Below are 27,924 nucleotides of genomic sequence, written 5' to 3' on the forward strand. Positions count from 1 at the left end.
TAGCATATTCGTTAGCGTACTCCTCAATCATATTACATCTTGCTGCTATAGCAGCATATCTTCAAAACAGACAACATGTGTCATTGTTTAGAGTAACAAATAATTCCTCCCAGAATCCCACCTTCTCCAGTATGGAATTTAAATATTGTTCTCACAAGACATATGGGTCCACCCTTTGAACCATTGCATACGTGTGAGTTACAGTTTCTTACATGGAAAGTTGCTTTTTTAGTAGCAGTTACCTCACTAAGGAGAGTTAGTGAGTTACACGCATTAACAATTCAAGAACCATTTATACAACTTCATCATAATAAAGTGGTTTTTAAAAAAAATCCAAAGTTTCTGCCAAAGGTCATTTCACCTTTCCATCTCAACCAATCAGTTGAGTTGCCAGTAGTTTTTTCCACAACCCCAAACGGTTGCGGATAGAGCTCTACACACATTAGATGTAGAAAGAGCAATTCTATACTACATTGATGGGACAAAATGTTTTCGTAAGACTAAACTGTTTGTGTTCTTTTCACCTCCACATAAAGGCAATCCTATTTCTAAATCAGGCATTGCTAGAAGGATTGTTAAATGTGTTCAAATTTGTTACCAAAAAGCAAAACGCACTCTATCCATTAGTAAGTAAGGAGCATCTATGGCATTCTTAGGAAACATACCATTAGATGATATCTGCAAAGCAGCTACATGGTCTACTATGCACACATTTACAAAACACTATTGTGTAGATGTGCAGGCAAAACAACAAGCAAGTGTGGGCCAGGCTGTACTTAAAACATTATTTCAAACTACTGCAACAGATGTGGGTGACCGCTGCTAAGGGAGAAACTGCTGTGCAATCTATGCAACAGTGTGTGGTCGGCAGCCCATATGCCTCGAACGGAAAATGCTACTTACCAGTATGCATCTGTTCTTGGCATGTAGGGCTGCAGAACCACACACGCTCACCCGCCTCCCCGGCTACCTATATCTGTTCCACTATTATCTTATTTAGATACACAATACATGGTCATCCTTATCTGTACTGATACAACTCTATCATTTGCCCAATGGCAAAAATAATCTGAGGATGGAGTTGATGCCCATGCGCACTACGGTCTACGGGAGGAGTCGCCTAGCAGACAAAGACTCTTACAAGACAACAACAAAGTGTAATCATCCGGGCCCACCACCAGATGGTGATCTAATGCAACAGTGTGTGGTTCTGCAGCCCTACATGCCAAAAACAGATGCATACTGGTAAGTAGCATTTTCCTTACACCGGAGGTCCAAAATAAGATCCTGGACCTTCCTTTCGATGGAAAGGCTTTATTTGGAAAGCATGCAAAAGATGCGCTGCAGGATATCAAGAAAGATACTGATACAGCGGAGGCTCCAGAGACGCTACAATATCAGAAGGTGCCCATAGTAAGCTGTCTCTGTATATACTTTACCACAGTGAGATATAGTGTGCACAGAATCCAGTAGAACCCCAAAGGTAGGCAGAGGCAAAGTTAGATAGCCCCTCACTCTCTATTTGTGGTAGTGTGGTCGAGCAATAAGGCAGTATCAGAGGACCGTGTTAAGCTTTTTTTGTACACACTCCGCAAATGAATTCACACAAAGACTGAACTTCAGACCAATTGTTTTGTATGAAAATATTCTTTTAGTTATTTTATTTTCTAGAACCAAGCAAGCCCGGCACAGGTAAACAATAAAGACTTGTGAGAAAGTGCCCTCTTTCTGCATGGTAGCCCGCACTTTTTGCTGAATTGCTAATGTTCCCTGTGCGCCGGCTAATTAGGTACCCAGGGCATATGTTCCTTCACTAAAACTGCATTGAAGCCTAAACCCAATTGGCATCTCCGGCCACAGGTCAGCCCCTGGTAAATGGTACCACAGGTTTCCGGGGCACGTAGACCAGTGAAGGCCTCTAAAGGCTGCAGCACTTATTGTGCCACCCTTAGAGGTCCTGAACCCTTACACACACACACACACACACACACACACACAGTGCCTTTGCAGGCTGCGTGTTTTGGTGCAGAACAAAGTGAAGTCTCGACATGGCACACTTCTCCGTGTGCCATGCCTACAACCCTCTGCTGAATAGATCGGTCACCCCGTTAGAGTATATGGTGCTGAGAGTTTGTCATTACGAACTCCACAGCACCATAATGGCTACTCTGAAAACCGAGAGGTTTGGTATCAAACGTCTCAGCACATTAAACCCACACTGATGCCAGTGTGGGATTTAATGAAAGATGCCACCACCAGACTTGTTGCTGGGCCCCTGGGTCGAGAGCCTGCTGCTCACTGGGCCCTGAAACACCCCAGCCCAGGGAAGGGACCCATTGGTCCCTGCCTTTTACCTACCTGTAACACCCCTACATCTAGTATTTAGGGGCACCCCTAAACCTTGCTTTCTCAGACAAGAAGAAACTACAAGAAGGACCGAACAGTGTGCAGCAGCTAACAAGAGGAAGACTCCCACTGACTTGGCCCCAGCCCTTCCGGCCTGTCTCCACCTCAAACCTGCTTCTGCGAAATCCCGGTGTGTCCTGCTGCCAGCAACCTCTAAATCCCCGGAGGACCTACCTGCCTTCAACCCCAGAGACTTTGTCTCCTGTGTACACCAGATTTGTTCACCTGCAACCTCTAGATTCAGACAGACACCGCAAATCCGCCCCACTGTTCACCCGCCGTCTACGGCCCAAGCTCGAATGGGCAAACACCACGAGGAGGTCATCCCGGCGATCCTGACCCGAGATCCGGCGACCCCTGACCTGCCTCCAGCCAACGCCTGCAGACTAAATCCGGAAGGTCCCCACAACCACGATCAGGAGCTGGTAAGAAGATAAGACCCCAAAAGGCACCCCTCCACGCCTTAGGTGCCCAAACCAACGGTGCCTAACCAACCCCTAACTCCCCAACTTACCTCTCGAAGTGGTGGTCGCACACAGAAGACCTTTGTCCCTAAGCCTGCAGTGCCTTTGCAAACCGGAGGTTCCCCATGGAAACCAACAAGGCGCCTGACGTCAAAACAGCATCCTGCACCTAGCCGCCCTAGTGCTGCTGAGGGTGCACCTTTGGTGCTACTTTGTTTCCCCATTTGCCCTGAGCTAAAGTCCAGGAGCTTTGCTCCCACAGCCAAGTGGCCTGCTCGCCAGTAGCCCCTAACCGGAGGCCCCCTGTCCCCTGTTGGATAACATTGGGCCTCGGCACTCTGCACCCACCCGCCCTAGTGCCTCTGAGAATGTAACAAGAGTGCATCCTTGACCCTGGGGGACCCCTGAGTCTACCCCCAGAACCTCAACTCCCCCTACCAAATACTTCCCCTGAAACTGATAACACTATTTTCCTCCATAGGATAACATTGACTTTTTTTCTTGGAAAGTTTTGAAGTGTAGAGTTTGAAAACCTTAAGAAATTCTTTAAAATTGTACTAAGTAACAAAAACGATTTCCACTTACCTATTTGCAGGAAATGTCCCAGAGTAGTATCCAGGTATACTACTGAGTAAGAAAGGTAATTTACCTGTAATTTTACTGAAAAGTCTATGTACTGTATTTACAAAGTATTGCATTTCTCTGAAACCATACTGTAAGTCAAAACAAAGTGCATATACTATTACAAATCCAAACTGGATTACAACTGATATTTACTGCAAAGTACTTATCACTTACCTGTGCCAGGCGTGCTTGATTCTAGAAAATAAAATAACAAATATTTTTATTCAAAAACAATTGGTCTGAAGTTCAGTGTTTGAGTGTGTGAATTCATTTGCTGACTGTCTACAACAAATGCTTAACACTGTCCTCTGATACTGCCTCACTGCTCGGCCACACTACCACAAATAGAGTGAGGTGCTATCTAACTTTGCCTCTGCCTACCTTTGGGGTCCACTGGACTCTGTGCACACTAACTCACTATGTTATAGTATATATAGAGCCAGCTTCCTACAATGTGTCTTAGAGGTACATCGTTACCGGAGGTAAGTAACTTGTTCATTTTGAGTCGGTGTGTTTCTGTAGCTTCTTTGTCGATATCTTTCTTTGATGTAATGGTCACATCTCTCCTCCCCCTTTTCTGGTTATATTCTTTCTTTACTACCTTTCTGATGCTCTAAATAAGCATCATAGATTACCCATTGGGACATGTGTTCTGTAGCCTCTGATATCCTAATAGATGGCTAGAAGTTCAGTCACTCATGATCTACGAAGGCTTCCTAAAGCATTTGCTACTTGGTGTGTTACAGGAATCTTCCTCTGAAGTCAGGAAATACTTTAATCAAGTGATGCTTACTTTGAAACATACCAGTGTCCATTGAATATTTACAGTCTCATCTCTTGCAGTTATGAGATTCAAACTACTGAAGCATACTAGGCTCAATGTTGTGGCCTTCCTGAATGTGCTGCCGAAAACTCTGCATGACATCAATTCCTTTGTGATCGACATCACCGCTCAGACAGTGAGTCTCTTTGAAAAACCCTTTATTAACCACAACCATTGTGTTTCTTTTAGGAGTGAGCTTCAATAATCACATGCCCTCACTTCTAGCTTTTCCTAGACTTCGCCACTTAATCTGTCCATTATCTAGCACATTTGGTCTCCAGCGCCGTTCATGCCCCTTTGCTTTGTTGCCTTCTGCCTTTTTCCTTCCCTCTCTATAGGTCTAATTTTTCCTCTCCTCTGTTAACTCTTCTCTCTCTCCATGTGCCCTCTGCCCTCCGTGAGCTTTTCTTCTACTTTGTCCCCTCCCGCTGTTATCCTTCTCACCCCTTGTTCTGTTTCCATTGTTCTTATTATGCTTTCTTCCTAATTCTCCCCCTCTGTCTCCATGTTTTTTACGTCTCTTCTGTTTCTAGTGTATCCAATATTGTGTTTTTTTCCCCTCAGAACACTCTCTTGTGCTTCACTGTTCATGGGATCTTCCAGGAGGGTAAGCATTTCAAGTCCTCTGCAATTGTGTGAACCAAACTATGTTCTTTCTCTTCTTAACTTTGTTTTTTTGTGTTTTGTTTTTATAGTTGATGGGAAATTTCGATACTCCAAGAGGGCTTTCAACAGGGTGTTTATCGCAGTACCTGCTCCAAACGCTGGGTAAGGTTACAGCTATTCTCTGTAAAGGCAGTGGTCAGACACTTGTCTTTTGTAGATGTCAACAGGGCTATGGAACTGAAGCCTGCAGACTACTCGTACTGTCAGTTACTTTTAGATATTATTACTCGTAGATATAGACCTAGGTGCACCAGCACAGTGTGCACGCTGAACTATATCACTCACTACCCCACACACTAATTCAGTCTTTCACAGCAGTTGATCGGGGGCCAGAGAACTCTTACTTGAAAAAGATGTGACCCCAAGCATGATGTAATAGAACATGAAGTCCAGTTGTCTGTGTTATCCAATGAGGAGGCATTCTGCTGATTTCTTGACCCTTTGGGTTTCGTAGAGCTTTGCAATTATTTGTTTACTTTAGCTAGTCAATAGAGGAATGGTGTGAGACAGAAGAATATAGTATATTTAGAGTGAAGTGATCAGTCTTTGCCTTTAATAGTATAAGCTGGGCAGGTCCTTGGGTTGATGACCCTGATGTGTAGTTCCCAGAAATCAATCCCAAAATCCAGTATGCTCAAACTTTTACCGCTGAAGTAGGACTATGGGATCACCCAAATGAGATGGCTCAGAATACAAATCCAGTTGACGGAAAGTCTGGAGGTCCTCTTGACAGGGCTACTTAAAGCCTACTAGTCAGGTTTTCCTTTGCATTCACTGCTGTGAAGAGACTAAGGTGATTCATAAATCTCAAGCCTCTGCAAGGTGCCAAACCATTAATGTATTTTGGTATGGTTTTCATATGTCTCCGTTTCAGAGTATAGATATCTGGGTGTCATTCTAGACCACTGGTACTCCTTGTACGGCCCGCGGGTCACCAGTGGCCCGACACGCCTTCACTGGAGGCCCGTGGACCTTGCCTTGCAGTTTCCATGGCCGGCGGTAAACACAGAAGATGATCGCAGAAGCATAGTAGTGAATACGTATTAAATAGGTATTCACTACGTATGCTCCTGCGGCCTTCTTCTGTGTTTACTGCTGGCCTCTGCGACATCACAGCACCTTCAGAAAGCTTCCCAAAAATAGCCCTTTAAAAATCAGCTGTATGCGCTTTCCCAGCTGACTTTTAAAAGGGCTTTTTGGGAAGCTTCCTGTTTGGACAGACACTGATAGAGACACAGAGACAGAAACAGACCGAGATAGAGACCGGGACGTACCGAGATAGAGACCGGGACGTACCGAGATAGAGACCGGGACGTACCGAGATAGAGACCGGGACGTACCGAGATAGAGACCGGGACGTACCGAGATAGAGACCGGGACAGGCAGAGATGGAGACCGGGACAGGCAGAGATGGAGACCGGGACAGGCAGAGATGGAGACCGGGACAGGCAGAGATGGAGACCGGGACAGGCAGAGATGGAGACCGGGACAGGCAGAGATGGAGACCGGGACAGGCAGAGATGGAGACCGGGACAGGCAGAGATGGAGACCGGGACAGGCAGAGATGGAGACCGGGACAGGCAGAGATGGAGACCGGGACAGGCAGAGATGGAGACCGGGACAGGCAGAGATGGAGACCGGGACAGGCAGAGATGGAGACCGGGACAGGCAGAGATGGAGACCGGGACAGGCAGAGATGGAGACCGGGACAGGCAGAGATGGAGACCGGGACAGGCAGAGATGGAGACCGGGACAGGCAGAGATGGAGACCGGGACAGGCAGAGATGGAGACGGGGACAGGCAGAGATGGAGACGGGGACAGGCAGAGATGGAGACGGGGACAGGCAGAGATGGAGACGGGGACAGGCAGAGATGGAGACGGGGACAGGCAGAGATGGAGACGGGGACAGGCAGAGATGGAGACGGGGACAGGCAGAGATGGAGACGGGGACAGGCAGAGATGGAGACGGGGACAGGCAGAGATGGAGACGGGGACAGGCAGAGATGGAGACGGGGACAGGCAGAGATGGAGACGGGGACAGGCAGAGATGGGGACGGGGACAGGCAGAGATGGAGACGGGGACAGGCAGAGATGGAGACGGGGACAGGCAGAGATGGAGACGGGGACAGGCAGAGATGGAGACGGGGACAGACACAGACAGAGATGGAGACGGGGACAGACACAGACAGAGATGGAGACGGGGACAGACACAGACAGAGATGGAGACGGGGACAGACACAGACAGAGATGGAGACGGGGACAGACACAGACAGAGATGGAGACGGGGACAGACACAGACAGAGATGGAGACGGGGACAGACACAGACAGAGATGGAGACGGGGACAGACACAGACAGAGATGGAGACGGGGACAGACACAGACGGAGACGGGGACAGACACAGACAGAGATGGAGACGGGGACAGACACAGACACAGACAGAGATGGAGACGGGGACAGACACAGACACAGACAGAGATGGAGACGGGGACAGACACAGACACAGACAGAGATGGAGACGGGGACAGACACAGACAGAGATGGAGACGGGGACAGACACAGACACAGACAGAGATGGAGATGGAGATGGAGACGGGGACAGACACAGACAGAGACAGTGATGGAGACGGGGACAGACACAGACAGAGATGGAGACGGGGACAGACACAGACACAGACAGAGATGGAGATGGAGATGGAGACGGGGACAGACACAGACAGAGATGGAGACGGGGACAGACACAGACACAGACAGAGATGGAGACGGGGACAGACACAGACAGAGATGGAGACGGGGACAGACACAGACAGAGATGGAGACGGGGACCGACCGAGCTGGAGTCGGGGACCGACCGAGCTGGAGACGGGGACCGACCGAGCTGGAGACGGGGACCGACCGAGCTGGAGACGGGGACCGACCGAGACAGGGACCGGGACCGACCGAGACAGACAGGTAAAGATGGGGACAGGCAGAGGCGGGGACGGGCAGATGCGGGGACGGGCAGAGGAGAGGCTGGGATGGACAGAGGAGAGGCGGGGACGGGCAGATGGGAGGCGGGGACGGGCAGATGGGAGGCGGGGACGGGCAGATGGGAGGCGGGGACGGGCAGATGGGAGGCGGGGACGGGCAGATGGGAGGCGGATGGAGGCAGAGGCAGATGGAGGCGGAGACAGGCGGATGGAGACGTTACTCTCAGGCCAATACTAGACCTCAGACCGTTGAACCTGTATATACAATCCGACCACCACTTTCACATGGTCACTCCAACAGGTCCTACCATTGCTCCAACAAGGTGATTTCCTTGCCACTCTAGATCTCAAGGATGCCAACTTCCACATTCCTATTCATCATGCTCACAGGAAATATCTACTGGTTGCAGTGGACGGTCAGATCTATCAATTTAAAGTACTTCCCTTCGGAGTAACTACAGCACCCAGAGTTTTCACAAAATGCCTCGCTGTAGTAGTGGCTCACTTGAGAAGACAACACATTCATGTGTTTTCCTACCTCGACGACTGGCTTATCAAAGCCAAGTCACGCAGCGATTGTGTGCACCACACACACAAAACAATACAGCTGCTCCACGACTTAGGATTTACAATAAACCTCACCAAGTCACATCTTCAAGGAACCCCCACACAGCAGTATCTAGGCACCACAATAGATACTTCAAAAGGCCTTGCGTATCCCAATCCAGTCAGATAGCCACCATGTAAACACTCATTACAAAATTTCAACCTCAATTCTCACTACCAGCTCGAGTGTTTATGCAACTACTAGGGATGATGGCCTCTTGCATTTTAATAGTACCTCATGCAAGACTCTAAATGCGTCCGTTACAGGAATGTTTGGCACATCAGTGGAACCAGGCTCAAGGTCAACTTACAGATCTGGGGTTGGTAGACAGCTGCACACATCGCTCTCTGCAGTGGTGGAGCACACAAAAACTTTCCAAAGGGCGGCCGTTCCTAGACCCGGTCCCACAGATAGTGCTCACAACAGACGCATCGCTCACCGACTGGGGAGCTCATCTCCTAAACCATACCATTCAGGGTATGTGGACCCATCAGCAAAAAAAGCTCCACATCAATCACCTCGAATTTCTAGCGAATTTTCTGGCATTAAAAGCTTCTGTAGTAGGGGATCTGTGTTTAGTCATAATCTGTGAATAGTGCTGCCCATGTGCGTGGACCCCAGAGCATTCGAAGTAGTCTCTTAAGTTGTCCTCTTCTGCAGTCCTGCATAGACAAATAATGCAGCCTACAATTAACAAGGCTACACTGGCCAGCACTTCATCTTCAAGTGAAAAGGATAGCCAAATAATATTAAAATTTACACATCTTGCTAAGTTTCAGACACCCCTTCACAAAAATCCCTTGTCATGATAGGAAGGGTTGGACAGACAAGCCCCATAGGCTGCCATTATGTGTCTGGAACAGGGATACCGTGCCTTTAAGTAACCCTCCAGAGACCCTCGGTATCCCATGATGCACAGACAAAGGCAAGTTACTTTCAGTTCTTTTTTCCGGCTCCTGCTAGCAGGAACCTGGAGCATTGTGTTATTTCTTCAAATTTTTGAGCTTTTTTGAAAGTTTTAGGGTTTCATTCGACGTCTGGGGCCTTTCTCTTCTATTTGCTGTCTTTTTTTAGCAGCTAAGCCACCTATTTCTCGTCAAAATGCCAGCTTTATTTGACAAGTGCCCTGAGTGTGCCAGGAAGAAGGCCAAATCAGACTCACACAGGGTTTGCATACTCTGCCTTCCATCTTCTCATGTTCCTGACTCCTATGTCATCTGCAAGTCATTCTCCAGGAGGACCCTGCGTGACAGGGAGAAGATCCGTCTTCAAGGCCTGGAGCAGAGGAGACATCAGGATGCATTTGGGACCTCTGGGCATGGAGGGAATCTTTCAACTTCCACTACTTATGCATCAGCCTCTGGGGGGCTCCCCAGTCACAAGAAGGCCCAGAAACGGCAGCGGTCCCGGTCGATGGCTATGCCGACAATATGCTTCCCGTCGAGAGGGAAGTCGGCGTCGAGAGGGAAGTCTGCGTCGAGAAGCCTGGGTAGAGGGAGGGGAGGGGGGAGAGGAGAGGGGGGGGCCCAGGGGGGCTGGTTTCACTGGCTTGTGAACACAAAATGGTGGCTGGGGGTGCACTGTTTTAACATACAGGTCTTCGCACAGAGCAAAGGAGAAATTTGGAGGGAAAACACATTTGTCACCAAGGAATGAGAGGGATAAACTACAGTGGTTGGACTTCAAATCCCACAATTTAACACGTTAAATGTGAGCTATCATGGGCAGGGAAAAACCACAAGTTTAAAACATAAAACAGGTGACAAAATAGGTAATCACAGGCAGGTCAAAACTACAATTTTAAATTGTAACAACCACAGGCAAAGACAGTAATCACAGAAAGGGTAAATTGTTTTTTAAACGACTTTTTTGTTTTGGGAAGAGACAGCACTAGTCTGTCTCCTTACCACTTCCTGTCACTGTTTAAAGTACCTGCCATCAAAGCATTCATGGAAGGCCTTAAAAGCATAATTCCTCCCAGAGTTCCATCCTCTCCACATTGGAACCTAAACATTGTCCTTACCAGACGTATCGGTCCCCCATTTGAACCTCTACATAAATGTGAGTTGCAATTTCTCACATGCAAAATAGCTTTCCTTTTAGCAATCACATCTCTCGGACGAGTAAGTGAACTCCAGGAATTAATCATACAAGAACCATTTTTGCAAATACATCACAACAAAGTGGTTCTTAAGACAAATCTTAAATTCTTGCCAAAAGTAGTTTCTGCTTTCCACCTTAACAAGTCCGTTGAACTGCCAGTCTTTTTCTTTCAAAACAGACTCTGTAGCAGAACGTGCTCCTCATACGCTTGACGTCAAAAGAGCTCTCCTTTATTACATTGAACGAACAAAAACTTTCAGAAAAACTAAACTTTTTGTAGCTTTTTCACCTCCACATAAAGGCAATCCTATCTCAAAAGCAGAAATTGCTAGGTGGATTGTTAAATGCATCCAAATATGCTACCAAAAAGCAAAGCGTACATTATCCATTCCCCCTAGGGTGCATTCCACACGCAAAAGCAACAAGCTAGTGTGGGTCAGGTTGTATTAAAAACGTTTTCAAGCGACTGCAACAGATACAGGTAGCCACCGCTAAGGAGGTAACTGCTATACAGTCTATGCAACAGTATACGATCTACAGCTCATATGCCTTGAACGGAAAATGCTACTTACCAGTATGCATCTGTTCTTGGCATATAGAGCTGTAGATTCGTACACGCCCACCCGCCTCCCAGGATACCTCTATCTGTTTTCAGTGTTATCTTATTTAGATACATTAACCATGGACATCTTTTCTATTTCTTCTGACACCATCCTAACCATTCCATCTGGAGATGGAGACAATGCCCATGCGCACTATCGTCCTAAGGAGGAGTCTCCTGTCTGGTGACTACAAAAGACTTCTTCCAAGACAAAAATAAAGTGCAAACATCCGAGCCCAACACCAGATGGCGATCTATGCAACAGTATACGAATCTACAGTTCTACATGCCAAGAACAGATGCATACTGCTAAGTAGCATTTTCCATCTGTAAACGATATAGGTTAGTTATGGATTCCTCACCGCCCCATCACGTCCTCCCCATTCTGCAAAATGACTTCTAGAGTGAGGTACTCCCTTTCAGGGCCCTAGTTTTCGTGCACCAGTGGTCAGTGTCTTGCATGGTTCTGCGCTTCTGGTGTGGAATGTCGTGTAAAGAACGGACATCCGCGCACGAGGGAGGCGTCTAAATAGATACCACAATGTCATTCTGGTGACCACGACGCTACCTCTTGATGCCCAGGGGTACTGCTGAAGAAATATTCTCTGGATCCAGTCTGACGCCTGGGGGTAATTCTATATTGAGGAATCCATAACTAATCTAGTTCTCTTACAAATATATCATTACCGAAGGTAAGTAACTTGTTTATTGACACCGAAGAGACAGAAGACGCAGAGAGGGAAGAAGGTATCTTCGACTCACCCCTAACCCCAGAACTTTGAGACAAAGAACCCAAGGAATATGGGGACGTACCTGAAGAGGGAATATCCCAAAATGTCAAAGATTTGTGGAACGATCTCGACACCAAATGCCCGGAGGAAGAGATATGCAGTTACCCCTGGAAAGCTTTGCCTCCAGACGACATGGCTTTCTGCAATGACCTAGTCAAGAGGGCAGCAAACCAATTAGAAGTAGCCCTAGAGGAAGAGAAAGGAGTCGCATGTTTCCTCCTAGAAACCCTGGCCCCAGGGAACTCAATATCTTCCTGTGCTTCCTAGCATTCTGGATCAATTCAAAGAAGCTTTCATGTAACCATCTTCAAACAAGGGGGTACCCCCAAGGGTGGAAAATAAATATAAGGCTTCCTCAAAGGACCCTAAATATATTCAAGGTAACATGGTGCCTGAGTCAATTATTGTCACCACAGCCAGAAGGAGAGCTAATGCAGTCTCCAACACTGGCCCTCCACCAGAGAAGTAGAGTAAAAGGATGGACATGCTGGGGAGAAGAATAGAAAAAGATGCAGCAATGTAGTGGCGCATCACAAACTCCAGTGCCCTACTAAACAGATATGGCCATCAACAGTGGGATAAGATAGAGGAGTTTCTTAAACTATCGGAAGAGGACAAGAAAATGGCAAGATCTATTGTTCAAGCCGGAAAATACGTGGCAAACACCTACCTTAAGTATGCTTTGAATGCAGCAGATACTGCTAGTAGGCAAATGTGCACAGGAACTATCCTGAGACCTGCCTGGCACAGAATATCTGATTTCAAACAGGAATTTCAAACCTCCATCATCAATTGACAATTCAATGGAGAGGCACTTATTGGAACGGAAGTGGATGAATCCCTTCAACAGATAAAAATGGACAACGAGATGGCAAGGGTGATGGGAGTCCTACAGCAGGCAGGTCCTTTAAAAGAGGTGGATTCGATAACGGAATGCCCACAGGTAGAGGCACCTTTTGTCAGGGACAACAAATGTCACAGCAGTCACAAAAGCAGATCTCAGGACAACAAATAGGTCAGCCAGGCAATTTATCAAGGTTGGCAAAAACAGAAGAAACTGCCCTTTCGGGCAATGAGAGAGGGAGAGGCCAATCTTCTAGAGGAAGAGGAAACTTATCTAACTGACCCACTCACAAACAAGGACCCACACAAAACATCAGTGAGTGGAAGATTATCCTTTTTACTCAAACAGTGGCAAAATATCACAACAGACAATTGGATATTAAATTTGGTAAAGTACGGATATTGCATAGAGCTGACAATAAAACCACCTGCAAGCCCACTAAAAACAAGACGATTCCTAAAATCAGAACCCATCCTGCTAGAGGCATAAATCAAGGAACTATACCAAAAACAGGCAATAGAATTGGTACTAAAACAAGAATGGTTCAAAGGAACCTACTCCCCATATTTCCTAATACCCAAACACAACCTCCTTATTGAAAAATAAATCTTTTCATCAGTCACAATATTTCAATTTATTTACAATGTATATAAAACATATGTACACAAATACAATTTAAGTAAAATGAAGGAAACTGCCAGATGCAGTAAGTATGTGAAAAGAAGGTGCTCAAGTGATGTGGAGAAAGAAGAAAAAATTCGAAGGGGAAAAATCAGATCATTTAAGCTCAACTAAAATGTGATTCTTCTAGTTGAACTACAGAGAGGCCTACCCGTACAATATTCGAGAAACAATTAAACCGGGGCAAATTCTAGGAGGTGACAAGGACAAGGGAACATGGGAACAAGGTGCAGGCCTCAATATGGCGGGGGGGAAAAACGTCGACGTTTCGACCCTTGCGCAATATGGGGTAAATTGACACCTCTGCTGTGGGTCTTCTTCAGGACTGGACAGTGGGGAGGAGGGGCAGGGATGTACCTAAAAAGATTAACAATGTATTCAATATACTGTCTAGTAAAATTGCAAGGATTCAATAAGACCAATTTAATTGGTTGGGTTCATTACCAAGGTTGCAGTATGAAACAAGGGTCCAAGCAATAAATGAGGACAACCTAAAAACACAAGAAATAATCTGGCTTAGTGCCCATCTCCAAGGCACAGTGATAATTATCTATCACAATCAAGAAAGTATCATAAGGGGCACTCACCCGTCTGTGGTGTGCCTGATACTAATCCAATGTTGTTTAATTTCGAACAAAAGGAATAATATCCTGAAGTTAATCTATAGCGTAAGACAAAAGGAAGGAAAAAACACTAATTACAACACAACACTACCGAGAAGGTATGAGCACATGTGCTCGAACAATTTTCCAAAACGGGCAAACTCACCCAAAACGTCAAACACTCGTGGCCAAAATGATTGGACGATGGTTGGGCGGCGGTAGCAGAACTATACTGCAATTTGCAACATCACCGGCACTAAAATAAAATGAAACGACCCATAACAGGGATACACATTACTATAACGGTGAGTTGCCGTATTTTGCTCAAACAAGAATCCCCTAGAAAACAAATAACAAGTTGTTCATAATGGTTACCTGAATCTCCGATGTATCCCTGTAGTCAAAACTAGGGTTCCATGCAAAAATAATCCCAATGAACGGGAGAATGCCAAATTGGTTCCTACTTGGTACACGGGCACATCAACAAGGCACGTAACGTGAGGTCACGTGGTGCCTAAAGAAGACGTCTGCCCCGTTAGAGATAGAAAAGATAAAGGCGGAGCTATCGTCATCCAGAATAGGGACGACTATAAAGCAGAGATCCTTGCTCAATTATCGGTAGAGGGCAATTATAAGAAATAATAGCTGAGGATACGACTTGCTACCTAAGAGATACAATACAAATAATACAAATGGTGGATGAGAGATTTTATCTTTTGAAGGAGAGTATTTCGTACAGACCAATGGCGTAGCAATGGGGGCAAGTTTTGCCCCAAATCTGGCCATAATCTATATGAATGCTTATGAACATGGGGAGAGGAGTTGGCCTAACGGCTAGGGCGCTCGACCTCGGACCTGGGGATCTGGGTTCGAGTCTCGGTAACGACGCCAAAACCTCCTGTGATTCTGGGCAAATCACTTAATCTTCCCGTGCCTAAAATGAATGTCTGTCTGTCCTCATGTAACGTAACTGGTGCTATGTAAAGCGCTCTGATACCTGGTTCGGGTCTAGTTCGCGCTATATAAAACTCTGCAAAAAAAAAAAACACATGAGTTTGTCCTTGGTGTAAGTAACCCCTACAGAGAATGTATTCACCTCTGGCGTCGTTATATTGACGACGTGCTCCTAATACGGAGAGGCACAGAACAACATCTTAGAACATTTCATACATGGCTCAATGAGAGGAATAGGAACATCCAATTTTCCTTAGATTGTAGTAGCCATGAAATACATTTTCTGGATATCACAATCAGGGAGGATGAGGGTAAGCTCCATACTACCTTCTATAGGAAGCCTACTGAGAAGATATTCGAGCAACCTCAGGGATAATCTCCCATATGGGCAATTCCTGAGGTTGCGTAGAAATTGCAGCTGTAAGATTGATTATTTCTCTGAATCGGCTGTACTAATGGAACGATTAATGGATAGACGCTATCCCAGAAGTTTAGTTTAAAAAGCACGCAAGAGAGCGTGGTTTTGCCACAGGGAATTGTTGTTGGAACCTAAGAACAAAAGAGATAATGAAGATGAAAGGATGACATGTGTCACTACTTTTAATACCCGGAGTACTGAAATAAAGAAAATTATTAACAGTCACTGGCATTTGGTGGCTGAGGAAACTGGAACATCGGAACCACCAATGCATGCCTTCCGGAAAGGTAGAAGTATAAGGGATTATGTGGTACATTCCCTATTACCAAAGAAAACATTTTTGAAAATCAGACATCCTTATGGAATATTCCCCCTGTACTAGGGCATTATAAATGTGAGGCCTGTAAGGCGTGTACAATGACTGTGGAGATAAAAGAATGCTCATATAACAACTATACCCACACTCTACGGCATCACACCAACTGTAACACCATGGGGGTGGTCTATGCAATTCTCTGCCCTTGTGGCTTTATGTATATAGGCCAAACTACGCAGAAAGTCAACACCCGCATTCTACAGCACTGCAGTAGAGTTCGCTGAAAGGTACAGGGGGCACCCCTGGTAGACCATTTTATCAGGTTTGACCATCAACCAGAAAGACCCACAGCAGAGGTGTCAATTTACCCCATACTGCGCCAGGGTCGAAACGTCGATGGTTTTTCCCCCCGCCATATTGAGGTCTGCACCTTGTTCCCATGTTCCCTTGTCCTTGTCACCTCCTAGAATTTGCCCGTTTAATTGTTTCTCGAATATTGTACGGGTAGGCCTTTCTGTAGTTCAACTAGAAGAATCACATTTTAGTTGAGCTAAAATTATCTGATTTTTTTCCCCTTCAAATTTTTTCTTCTTTCTCCACATCACTTGAGCACCTTCTTTTCACATACTTACTGCATCTGGCAGTTTCCTTCATTTTACTTAAATTGTATTTGTGTACATATGTTTTATATACATTGTAAATAAATTGAAATATTGTGACTGATGAAAAGATTTATTTTTCAATAAGGATGTTGGGTAGTATGAATTATCAATACATGCATCTGGCTGTTTTATTGTTTTTCTATCTCCTTTTATCTGCAGGATTTGTTCCTTTAAGTGTAAATAGCAATTCATACATTGATTTGTGTTTTAAAATATGTCCAGGACCACTTTGTTTTCTTATACCAATTGATACCCAGGTCCTTTGACTTATTGGGTCAACCCCCTTGATTGAATGGATGCCTAGATTCAGCACTGGGACATTTCCGGTAAACAGGTGAGTAAATGCGTTTTTGTTATTCGTGTGATTTTTAAAGAATATTTTCAGATTTCAAAACTCCACACTTAGAAACTTTTTGGAGCTGTACATTCAAATGAATAGGCTTTGTCAACAAATTGCAGGTAAGTTACTTTTACGTTACTTTTTCTAACTCCGTGCTGGATGCCTAGATTCAGCACTATGACATGTCCTGTAAACAGGTGAGAAAACACATTTTGATTATTTGTACGATTTTTAAAGAATATCTTAAGTTTTCAAAACTCCACACTTATTCGTTTTTGGAAGGAAAATTGTCAATGTTATCCTATGGAGGAAAAACAGGTTATCGATTTGCAGGTAAGTAAACGACTGTGGGAGTTAAGGTTCTGGGGTTAGACTCGGGGGGGGGGGGGGGGTCTCCCAGGGTCAGTGATGCACGGTTGTTGCACCCTCAGCAGCACTAGGGCGGCCGAGTGCAATGTGTTGAGGCTCAATGTTCTCCTATGGAGGATAGGGGGTCTCCGGTTGGTGGCTGCTGGCAAGCAGGCCATGAGGTTGTGGGAGCAAAGCTCAGGGCTGGTTGAGGACCAAAGGAGCACCAAAGGTGCACCCTCTGCGGCACCAGGGCAGCCGGGTGCAGGGTGCTGTTTTGAGGTCTGGTGCCCTGTTGGTTCCAATGGAGAACCTCCGGGACAAAGAAATACTGCAGGCTTGGGGACGAGGAACTTCCAGGTGTGCCCACCACTTCGAGGGGTAAGTTGGGATGTTGAGGGTTGGTTAGGCACCGTTGGTTGGGGCACACAAGGCTGTTGGTCGTCGAGTGCAGGTGTGCCTTGGGACGTCGGATTTTCTTACCCGCTCTGGTCGCTGTAGGGGGGTCCTCTTGATTGAGGCTGCAGGCGTCATCTGGAGGCTTGAGGCAGGGCAGGGGTCGACAGATCTCTGGTCAGGATGTTTTTCCGCTCTGGCCGGATTCAGCGGTTGCAGAGTGGGCTGAATTCGCGGTCTCTGGCTGGCACCAGAAGCTGCAGTTTGAACAAGTCTGGTGTTCACAAGAGATTAAGTCTTTGAAGTGAACGCAGGCAGGTCCTCCGGGGTTTTTGAGGTTGCTGGCTGCAGGACACACCGGGATTTCGCAGGTTCGATGGGAGACAGGCCGCAGTGTCCAGGGCTGTGGGCATTCTGCGCATGGTTGACCCGGTTGCTCATTTCCCGGCGGACCATCTCTTGGAGGTTCTCCACCAGGGCTCTGGTGGGAGGGAGCTGTTGCTTCCCTTTGAGGGTTCGCTCCTTTCCTCCCTGATGGGGGCTTGGAGGCGCCCGCCTCAGGGGATCCGGTGCCTCAACACCTTCTGCACCGGTGCCTTCCGGCGCCGCGTGACCCGGCGTGTCTTTCCCTCCCCCCCTCTGCCTCAAGTCCACTTTTGCAGACTGCTTTTACTTCCCTGCCACCACTGTTGACTCCGCCATCCCGGGAGGCCTGCTGGCTGGACTCTTGGGGGTGCAACATGTTCGCTTCGACCAGCGCTGCCCTGCGGGCCCTTAACACCTTGTGTGTTGGCTAGGGCCTCCTTTTGGCTGACTCCTTGGGATCTGCAGATTCCCAAGAGACTGTTCAGGTGGACTTACGGCATAATGTGTTGGATGGCCGGGAGCTAGCGGCGTTTATTCTCCGCTCCGCTCTGGACATCTCGGAGGTGCTGGGCCATGGCTTCCTCAGTTGCCCTCTGTCGCCATGCTTGGCTTCGGGATGGCGTGTTCCCTGAAAATTTCCAGGAGCGGCTGATTGATCTTCTGTTCGATGGCACCTTGTTATTCCATCCCCCGGTGGACTCCGCCATCCAAAGGTTCCTGGCAGGGCTCCCTCCTCCTCCTCCCCCTTCCCCTCTTCAGTGACTGCGGAGTTGAGCTGTTTCTAGACCTTCTTTTGGGCCGGTTGCCCTTGCTGTGGAGTGTGTTTTATTGCTTTGTGGCCTTTCAAATCCTTCTTGCTGGGATTATGGCGTTGTTGGCTGCTGTACGGCCCCTTTGTTGACTGTGTTTTTGCTGGAGTTTTCTGCACAGACTTAGCCCTGAGATTAGGCCTTCTTTTTTCTCTTGGTCTGCTTGACAAGCCTTTGGAAGAACTTCTGCTGCAGAAGTTCTTCCAAAGAGGGTTGCTATTTCTTGGGACTTAACATTCCCTATGTGGGGTAGTGGTAGCTGTTATATAGCTTGAGCTCTGCCTGGGAGTTCTGGTTGCCTTCGGGTGCTTGTTCTCCATGGCGTTTATGTATGTTGCTATTGCTTCTTGAGGTGGTGTGCGTAGCCCCTCGTAGATGTGTGTCCGGGCATTTCCTCAACCTCCTGCTCCTGTCCTGAGGGCTGGGATGATTCTGTCTCTCCCTTGTCAGGCGTCGCCTGCCTGGTCTTCCTGGGTCCCTAGGCTGTTCTTCTTGCTTCTGGCTGCTTATGACTGTCGGCGCCGCTCTGGCTGTCCTGTTGCCTTCCATCTGGTGTGGGCTCCCCTTCTTTTCCCTCGCTTCCTGGGGCCCTCTAGGCTTCTTCTTCTACCTGTCTTAGCATTGGATGGAAGCTCTGTTGCCTTATAGGGTAGTGGGGTCCTTCAGCCTCTCTGGCCTTGCCGTTGGTTCCTCTGTTGTGAGTGTACTGGCCTCTTCAGTCTTCTTTCTTCTTCTTCCTCCATCCCTCTTGGGGTCGGTGGTGTTCTGCTACTGGGGATTCCGCTTGCCTGGAAGGGGCAAGGTTACTGTCCTGGTCTGCAGGTCTGGTCCCCTGTGGGACCCTCTGTCCTATCCAGGCTGGTGGGGTCCTTTCGCAGACCCTCCTTCCCCGTGGGTATTGCTAGGTATCTATTCTACGTGTAGGAATCTGCGGCTAGTAGTCTCTATCAGATGTACGAGTACTTACCTTCTGTAACGAAGTATCTGGTAGAGACGATTCTAGCCACAGATTCCTTCACGGCTCACCCTTCCTCCCCGTTCTGCAAGGACCCTTGGGTTGGTCTTTGGCACTCGCCTCCCAGTGGGGGGCTGTGTCTCCTGTGATGGCATTCTTTCGCTCTTGACGGGTTGCTCCATCTTGTTGCTGTTTCTTCCTCCTTTTTGGTTCATTGGAGGATGGGTTTACAGTGCTCCTATGCCCCGCTGCTATGGCTGCTCCAGGTTGGCAATATCTGCCCTCCCCTCCTCTTGCTGCTAGGGGTCCTAGCCACTCTGCTAACATCTGAGTTGGGGTAATCTGGCCATGCCTTGGCCTTGTCCTTTGGGGAGTGGTTGCCCTCTGTGCTGGGGTGGCTTGGAGGTTTGTTGTTCCTGTCTGTCTTGGGACTGGCTCCCCTCCCCTGTTCTGGATGGGGGTTGTAGGCCTGCTACATGTGTCATGACTTTTTACCTATGTTCCTTGTCCCCGGGGAAGGGGGGAGGCTGTCTACATATTGGCAGGGTGGCTGCTCAGGGCTCTGCTCTGTTCTTTCTTCTGCCCCTGCCTCTGGCTACTGCAGTGTTTCACTGCTCTTTATGGTGTCGCTTGTCTCCATTCCTTTTTTCTACTCTTTCGCACACTGTTCCCATACTCTCACAGTTTTGTTTGGTGACTCCGCGTTGCGGAAAAGTTCTCTGATGAAAACTGACGTAGGCTCGCTGGGTTGGGACTTATGTGACCTCGCTGACGTCACATACGCGGGCGACGCCTGGGCAGAGTCGCGTGAGGTCGCCCCGCACCTGGCACGCATGGATGCTGTGGCAAAAAGTTTCCGGATCCAGTCTCACGCCTGCGGATAATTCCACGTGAATGGACCTGCGGCTAGTATCGTCTCTCCCAGATACATTGTTACTGAAGGTAAGTAACTCGTACATTTGGGGTTGTTTGCCACCCCATACCAGCCTGGTCAGCTCGGCACGGAGGCTAGCGAAAAAAAGTCTCCCCGGGTCATATGGGATATTTAGGAATAAATATAAAAATGTAGGTAGGATTACCATTTTTAGGTCGCGTCCTATTAATCGCGCAAGCGATAATAGGACGAGAGTATAGAGGCTCATCCAAGCTCTGAAACCATCGCAGATTACGTCGAGTGCACGTGCATGCGCTTTTTACCATTTGCTCCCTAAGCCGCCTGCCTCCGAGAGCTTCCCTTCAAAGGCATCCAGTCCCCCGCCCCCCCCGCCCCCCACAGCAATGCCAAGAGCTTGTTTAAGGCAGGTTCTTTCGTCTTCGCCAATGCTTGTTCTGCTCGTTTTTTTATTTAAAAGCACCCGCTGCGACATCACACTTTAAATATTATATTTTTGTTTACAGTGAAATACACTGTGCTTCAAATTTAATAAGGCGGTTGTGCGCCTTTCTTTTGCGCTCAGCGGCTCGCTTACGTACACTTTTACAACTTTGTTTCCCCAACAGTGCACCATGCAGCACCTTAACTTTAATAATGGCGCTTCATCTTGAACAACTTTAAATATGGCGAGCGTGCGCTTTTCTTTAGTTGTACGCAGATCGCCGTAACGCTTTACTGCTTCCTGCAATCATCTTTCTTCTCCCAGCGTCACCGGAGCCAGGTCGGGGATAGAAACATCATTTGCAACAGCAATAGCTTTACCTTTTCCACTGCGACACCTATTGCATTGCAAATGTTTTTTTTTTTCATGGTGTCCACTGGTTTATTTTTCCTGGTATTTAGTACTTGATGCTTTCTTCTTGTCAAGCAAGCCAGGAGAGATACTTGTAGCATGAGCAGTTTAACACTGATGTGGCTGATTTAAACGGCGTCCCTCTATCCAACACGTTTAAAGTAAAAGTCGGTGCCTGGGGTATATTTTTAAAAGTAAACTGAGGGCTCCTGTCTTTGTGCCAATCGATGAGGACAACAGATTACCAGGTTAGTTTAAAACTATAAGCTTTCAGTCTGGCTTTGTAGGAGCCTTGTTCACAGATCTCGACATTTAATTTCGGGCCGCTGGGGTCTTTATTTAGCGTCACAAACACGGTGGGACCGCTTGGGGGTTAAAACCAATGCGAGAGTCGTCCTGCTAACTGTGTGCACATGAAAGCATACCGGTCCTTGCTTCACTAAACACAGCAATGCGCATGTTTTTGTCTGCTGTTTGTCTTTAGAGCTTGCATAGCTACTCCCCTTCCCCAACCGTTCTGAACCAGAGCAAAGGAGAGAGGCGGATTTCACAGGAGGAGAACTGCGGGACCCAAATGGGAGAAAGCAGCAAGTCCCAAGATCTTGTTTGTCGTACTAAATGAGATCAGAGGACACATACCACATGTTGTTATAGCGCAAGTAGTTGTTCACGAAGTCTTCTGAAGCATTCCTACACTATTTTAATGAAACAGATCCAATTTCTTCTTTTAAACAAGCATTGGAAATGCAATAGGTCTCGCATTTGAAAAGTTGGAGTTATTGGTCTTGTAAATGACATATTTTATTTATTTGTTGGTTTTTAAAATTGCTAAATTGATGGCTTTGTCATTTACAATGCCAATAGTTATAACTTTCGCGAATGTGACACCTATAGCATTTGGAATGCAACATGTTTTGTAATTACGTGACTTAGATGGCAGCTCTGGTCGTTAGGCCACATCTCTAGAGAGCAGGGGAGAGAAGCACAGCAATGCAATAGGTCTCGCATTAGGAAAGTTTGAGCTATTGGTATTGTAAAGGACACATTTTTTATTTATGTGCTTGTTTTGAAAATAGCGAAATTAATAGCTTTGTTATTTACAATGCCAATAGTTTTATCTTTCGCAAATGTGACACCTATTGTAACACAATATGTGTTGTGAGGGTGAGTGAGGGTGAAGCGTTGAGGGTGAGTGAGGGTGAGGGGTTGAGGGTGAGTGAGGGTGAGGGGTTGAGGGTGAGGGAGGGTGAGGGGTTGAGGGTGAGTGAGGGTGAGGGGTTGAGGGTGAGTGAGGGTGAGGGGTTGAGGGTGAGGGTGAGTGAGGGTGAGGGGTTGAGGGTGAGTGAGGGTGAGGGTGAGTGAGGGGTTGAGGGTGAGGGGTTGAGGGTGGGTGAGGGTGAGTGAGGGGTTGAGGGTGAGGGGTTGAGGGTGAGTGAGGGGTTGAGGGTGAGTGAGGGGTTGAGGGTGAGTGAGGGTGAGTGAGGGGTTGAGGGTGAGTGAGGGTGAGGGGTTGAGGGTGAGGGGTTGAGGGTGAGGGGTTGAGGGTGAGGGGTTGAGGGTGAGGGGTTGAGGGTGAGTGAGGGTGAGGGGTTGAGGGTGAGGGGTTGAGGGTGAGTGAGAGTGAGGGTGAGTGGGGTTGAGGGTGAGGGGTTGAGGGTGAGTGAGGGGTTGAGGGTGAGTGAGGGTGAGGGGTTGAGGGTGAGTGAGGGTGAGTGTGAGTGAGGGTGAGGGGTTGAGGGTGAGGGGTTGAGGGTGAGTGAGGGGTTGAGGGTGAGGGTGAGTGAGGGTGAGGGGTTGAGGGTGAGGGTGAGTGAGGGTGAGGGGTTGAGGGTGAGTGAAGGGTTGAGGGTGAGGGTGAGTGAGGGTGAGGGTGAGTGAGGGTGAATGAGGGTGAGGGTGAATGAGGGTGAGGGGTTGAGGGTGAGTGAGGGCGAGGGTGAGTGAGGGGTTGAGGGTGAGTGAGGGTGAGGGGTTGACGGTGAGGGGTTGAGGGTGAGTGAGGGTGAGTGAGGGTGAGGGGTTGAGGGTGAGTGAGGGTGAGGGGTTGAGGGTGAGTGAGGGTGAGGGGTTGAGGGTGAGTGAGGGTGAGGGTGAGGGGTTGAGGGTGAGTGAGGGTGAGGGTGAGGGGTTGAGGGTGAGTGAGGGGTTGAGGGTGAGTGAGGGTGAGGGTGAGGGGTTGAGGGTGGGTGAGGGTGAGGGGTTGAGGGTGGGTGAGGGTGAGTGAGGGTGAGGGTGAGGGGTTGAGGGTGAGTGAGGGTGGGTGAGGGTGAGTGAGGGTGGGTGAGGGTGAGGGGTTGACGGTGAGGGGTTGAGGGTGAGTGAGGGTGAGGGTGAGTGAGGGTGAGGGGTTGAGGGTGAGTGAGGGTGAGGGGTTGAGGGTGAGTGAGGGTGAGGGTGAGTGAGGGTGAGTGTGATGGGAGATGTATATGGGCATATAACGAGAAAGTGAAAGAACAGGTGATGTGGAGGACTCAGAGGTAATCAGAACGGGGCCGAACGCAGAGGAGATGGCTTCGAGCTCCAGTACACCACCCTGGCAGCAGGTGTAAGGTGGCTGAAGCAGACAATGCGCATCTTGACGACGGAGAAATCCCATTTCAAAAAGCATCCAGGGCCCTGCATTATAGCTTTGGGCTTTGCTGACAATCACTGATCAGGAAGTCCTTTGCTAACTGGTAACGACCTTTGCTACCGGACGCAGCCTGTGGTGGGCACATTGCTTGTACTGCAGAAAAAGACAGAGTTTAAGCAGCACGTGAGAAGATACCTCGGGCTGCAGGTGGGAGCAAAGTACAGGCCCTGCACCCTCCTCAGTCTGCATGCATGCACGGAGCTTGAATTGCCGTGGCTCTGAGATTTTGGTGGCTTACTGCAAAGTTGCCAGGTTTTGCATGTATGTGCACTGAACACCAGGTTTGTAGAACTGAGCTTTGATTTAACAAACGAGTGTCTTCTGGGAGTTGTAGTTTTCGTGTGCCAATATGTAAAAAAAAAAGAGGCTAATCTCCATGCCCGATAACTATCTGTAGTAGAAAATATCAGGAGTAAGAGAGATGGTGATCGGCACAAATGAACGGCTGGTAACCTTATTTGTGGCACAGAACCGTTTGCAACCAAAAAGATTGGCTTTCTGGATAAGAAAGTAAGGTTAGCAATAGGCAAAGAAAAGAGACTGCTAGAGGCACACACAAAAGCCAGCTGCTGCTGTGTGTAGGACCACCGGTGAGCCCAGCCTGCCTTGAGCATGTAAACACACTCCATTCAGCGTCATCGGAGTGCAAAGTTCCCAGAGAAACAAGAAAGGAAACAAGACGGAGGGCATTGCTGTGGGGAGGGGGGGAGGAGAAATGCACACGGCGGGCAGGGGAGGGGGCGGAGCGGGGAGAGCGGCATGAGGGTGTGAAGCAGCCGGGGCCTTTGAAGTGAAGCTAAGCTTCACTTCAAAAGGTGTGGGAGGAATGCGGCTGAGGGAACAGATGGCGATTTGGTGATGTGCACGCGCATTTTAGGTCAATGCGCTTGCGCATTGACCTAAAAGCCACGGGCACAGCAGCAAATCGCCACAGTTAGGTAAGCTTTGTTTAAAGCCCTATAGTCTCCCTTCTCTCAATGCGCATGCGCATTGATAGGTCACGAGACCTAAAAAAAAAAGCGAGCAGCTAAATAATATGCCATAAAGCGGAGCACCTCTAAAATTACAATTGCTTTGTGCACCAAGGCACACCACCCTATAACACCTAATAAGAAAGCTGTTTATGGGCATTTTAAAGATAATGGCTTGTGAAGAGCAGAGATCTGTGACAACTCCCCTAGCCCACCCACCCACCCACCCACCAGCCTCCTCCCTCCCAGATATCAACTGGCATTTAGGTGTAAATGGGGCTCGCTCAACCCAGGGGCGTAACAGGCCCCTGCTCGTGGCTTAATTTGAGCCGGGGTCTACCAGTGCGCGCATTGGCACTGAGCATTAGAACACTTTATCAGTCACAGACGTGTGATTCTTAACTAAAGTAAAGTAAAAGGCTGCTTGCACCAGTATGAACCAGTTCTGCTTCAACAGCAGCAGTGTAAGGCAGGTTTGAGTCTCTGCGTCGGCTCAGCATCCTGTGATTCTGGGAAAATCACTCAATCTCTCCTGTATCTACCAAAAATGAATGTGTCCTTGGGAAATGTAACTGGTGCTCATATAAAGCGCTTCAATACATTCGGGTTGAGGTATCGCGGGGTGTTGTCTTCTTCCATTAAAGAAGCGGAGTGTTTTCACCACAGCCCCAAGGCCAGATTAACCAAACCATTAAAAGTGAGGTCATGTGAGTCAGAGGACTTTAAAAAAGAAACAGACTTTCGGTATCTGAAGTTATTAATAATAATAATAGTAGTGTCTGGAGTGATCGGCCCTGTCTCATGACTATCACTCTTCTCGAGGCACAGTCCTCATTTTGGAACCTGTATACGTGTTTAGGTTGGTCATGTCACTAATAATATTGTTATGTAGCGCTTTGTACCACGTTTCGCCATTTGGTTGCACAGTAAATAACAAACGTTACAATTATCTCATCAAGTTATACTCAAGTTCCCAACCTCAGAAAGATGGACGGCTGGATGACGCGATGATTTTCGCCTCCAGATCGATGTCATCAAGCGATCAATCCTCGGGGCTATTATCCCAATAGCAATTTCACGTTTCTCTAATTTGTCTCCAGGTGTCCTTGCCGTTGTGCTCTCCCCACAGCCACAAATCCCACCGCCGCCTCTTCCAACTCTCCCCACTGCAGCAGGAGATTGTTTTTGAGCGAGGCGGTGATTCCCTTTATTTTAGAGGTCTCTGGCAAGCCCCACGAGAACGTCGTGCAAACAGTGCCACAGATAATTTCAGCTGAGGTCTACCGGTGCTCACATTGGCACTTAATTATTAGCGCTTGCACCTTGGGCGTGTTGTGATACATATTCCTTAGGAAATATGCTGTTTCTGTTTTTTAACACAGAAAACTGCAAGTTATCTGTGTTATACTTAGTTTTGATGGTATGTGTTTCAGCCAGGATGCTGGGGCCACAGCAACATGTGTGCCCCTGTGCTGCCCAGCCAGGAAGCACACCAGCCCCACCATTGTGACAAGAGACAGACCCAGCACCCCTCCCACACTCCCAACAGACGGCTCTACAATAAACAGTCTGTGTACTGTTTCTTATCGCTGCGATCTATCTCCCTCCACTGGCTCCTCACCCTCCCCTTACTCTTCCCCTCTCTCCCTCCCACTGTGTCCTCCCCGACATATGTGGTGCAAGAATCGATTTACAAACCTTCTTGCATAAATTACGCCCATGACACAGCCACTTTACCTTCCAAACAACATTGTGTTCTTTTTTGCAGGCGCAACCATCAAAAAGATACAAATACATTTTTAAACAGCATTTTTTTTTTTTTTTAAAACCTCAATATTTGCGGACGCGTCGCTGCATTCTTAAACCTATTAGAAAGGCCAAAATGTTTGTGTAGTACTCCAGGCTCTTGGGGCTCGCTCGACCCAGGGGCGTAATGCAGGCCCCTGCTGGGGACTTAATTTGAGCCGTGGTCTGCTGGTGCGCACATTGGCACTGAGCATTAGAACACTTTTTATCAATCACAGATGTGGGATTCTTAACTTAAGTAAAGTAAGAGGATACTTGCACCAGTATAAGCCAGTTCCGCTTCAATAGTAGCAGTGTAAGGCCCCTGCTCCCCCCCCCCCATCAGACTTCAAAGGAATGCGCTCCCGCCCCCGCCACAGCAATGCCGAGAGCTTGTTTTCTAGTGAGATCAGTGAGTAACTCTTATTAAATATATATAGCACTGCACTATTTCTCCTGCTTCGTGCAGCGCAGCGCTGCAGATTTTCACGCAGCACTGTGTTGCATGCATTAGAAAATCTGGTCCTCATTCTGCCCCTTCCGCCATTCATTCCTTTGCCGAAAATATACTACTTAAGTGGTTTAGTCTTTCCACCGTATTCGAGGTTTCATCCACACAGGCTCTCCTTGTATAAATAATTACCCGATGCTCGCTTTCATCGCTTCACATGTGTGGAATTACCCTCTACCTCTTCCCTGCTCTTTTTAGCATTTAAGAACTGTGTAAAGTGCTGTTGTAAAGGAATTAATGGAACCCGCTAGTGCCTTGTTCAACAAAAATCATTTCAATGCGCCCCAACACAAGGTTCTTTCTGTAGCCCTCACTGTTGCATAATGTTTCAGTTTCATTCAGTAAAAAAAAAAAAGTACAGATACGCCAAGTCAGGCTTTTTTATCACGTTCTGTCTTACTAAATGAAACTTCAGATGTTGAGCACGTTTATATGCCTACTTTGTAAATGGCCACAAACAAACGTTCAGCAAAAACACGTTAATAATAAAGAAACAAAGCAAACAGATCATAAACGGGCCAACATACTACTCAAAATCACAACAGTCTATTCA

The 27,924-nt window shown here is 47.7% G+C and overlaps 1 protein-coding gene across 1 annotated transcript in view; it reads left to right on the forward strand.

The window, feature by feature from the left end:
- The window catches only part of NXF1 (nuclear RNA export factor 1), a 497,551-nt gene that overhangs the window by 364,335 nt on the left and 105,292 nt on the right, over nt 1-27,924 (forward strand). The window contains exons 16-18 of the mRNA XM_078660502.1: nt 4,338-4,453; nt 4,882-4,924; nt 5,013-5,085. Coding sequence (XP_078516628.1) covers nt 4,338-4,453; nt 4,882-4,924; nt 5,013-5,085 — 232 coding nt within the window. The remainder of the gene's footprint in view (nt 1-4,337; nt 4,454-4,881; nt 4,925-5,012; nt 5,086-27,924) is intronic.

The sequence above is a fragment of the Lissotriton helveticus genome, chromosome 9 (genome assembly GCF_964261635.1).
Source record: "Lissotriton helveticus chromosome 9, aLisHel1.1, whole genome shotgun sequence".
In the NCBI taxonomy this organism is placed as follows: Eukaryota; Metazoa; Chordata; class Amphibia; order Caudata; family Salamandridae; genus Lissotriton; species Lissotriton helveticus.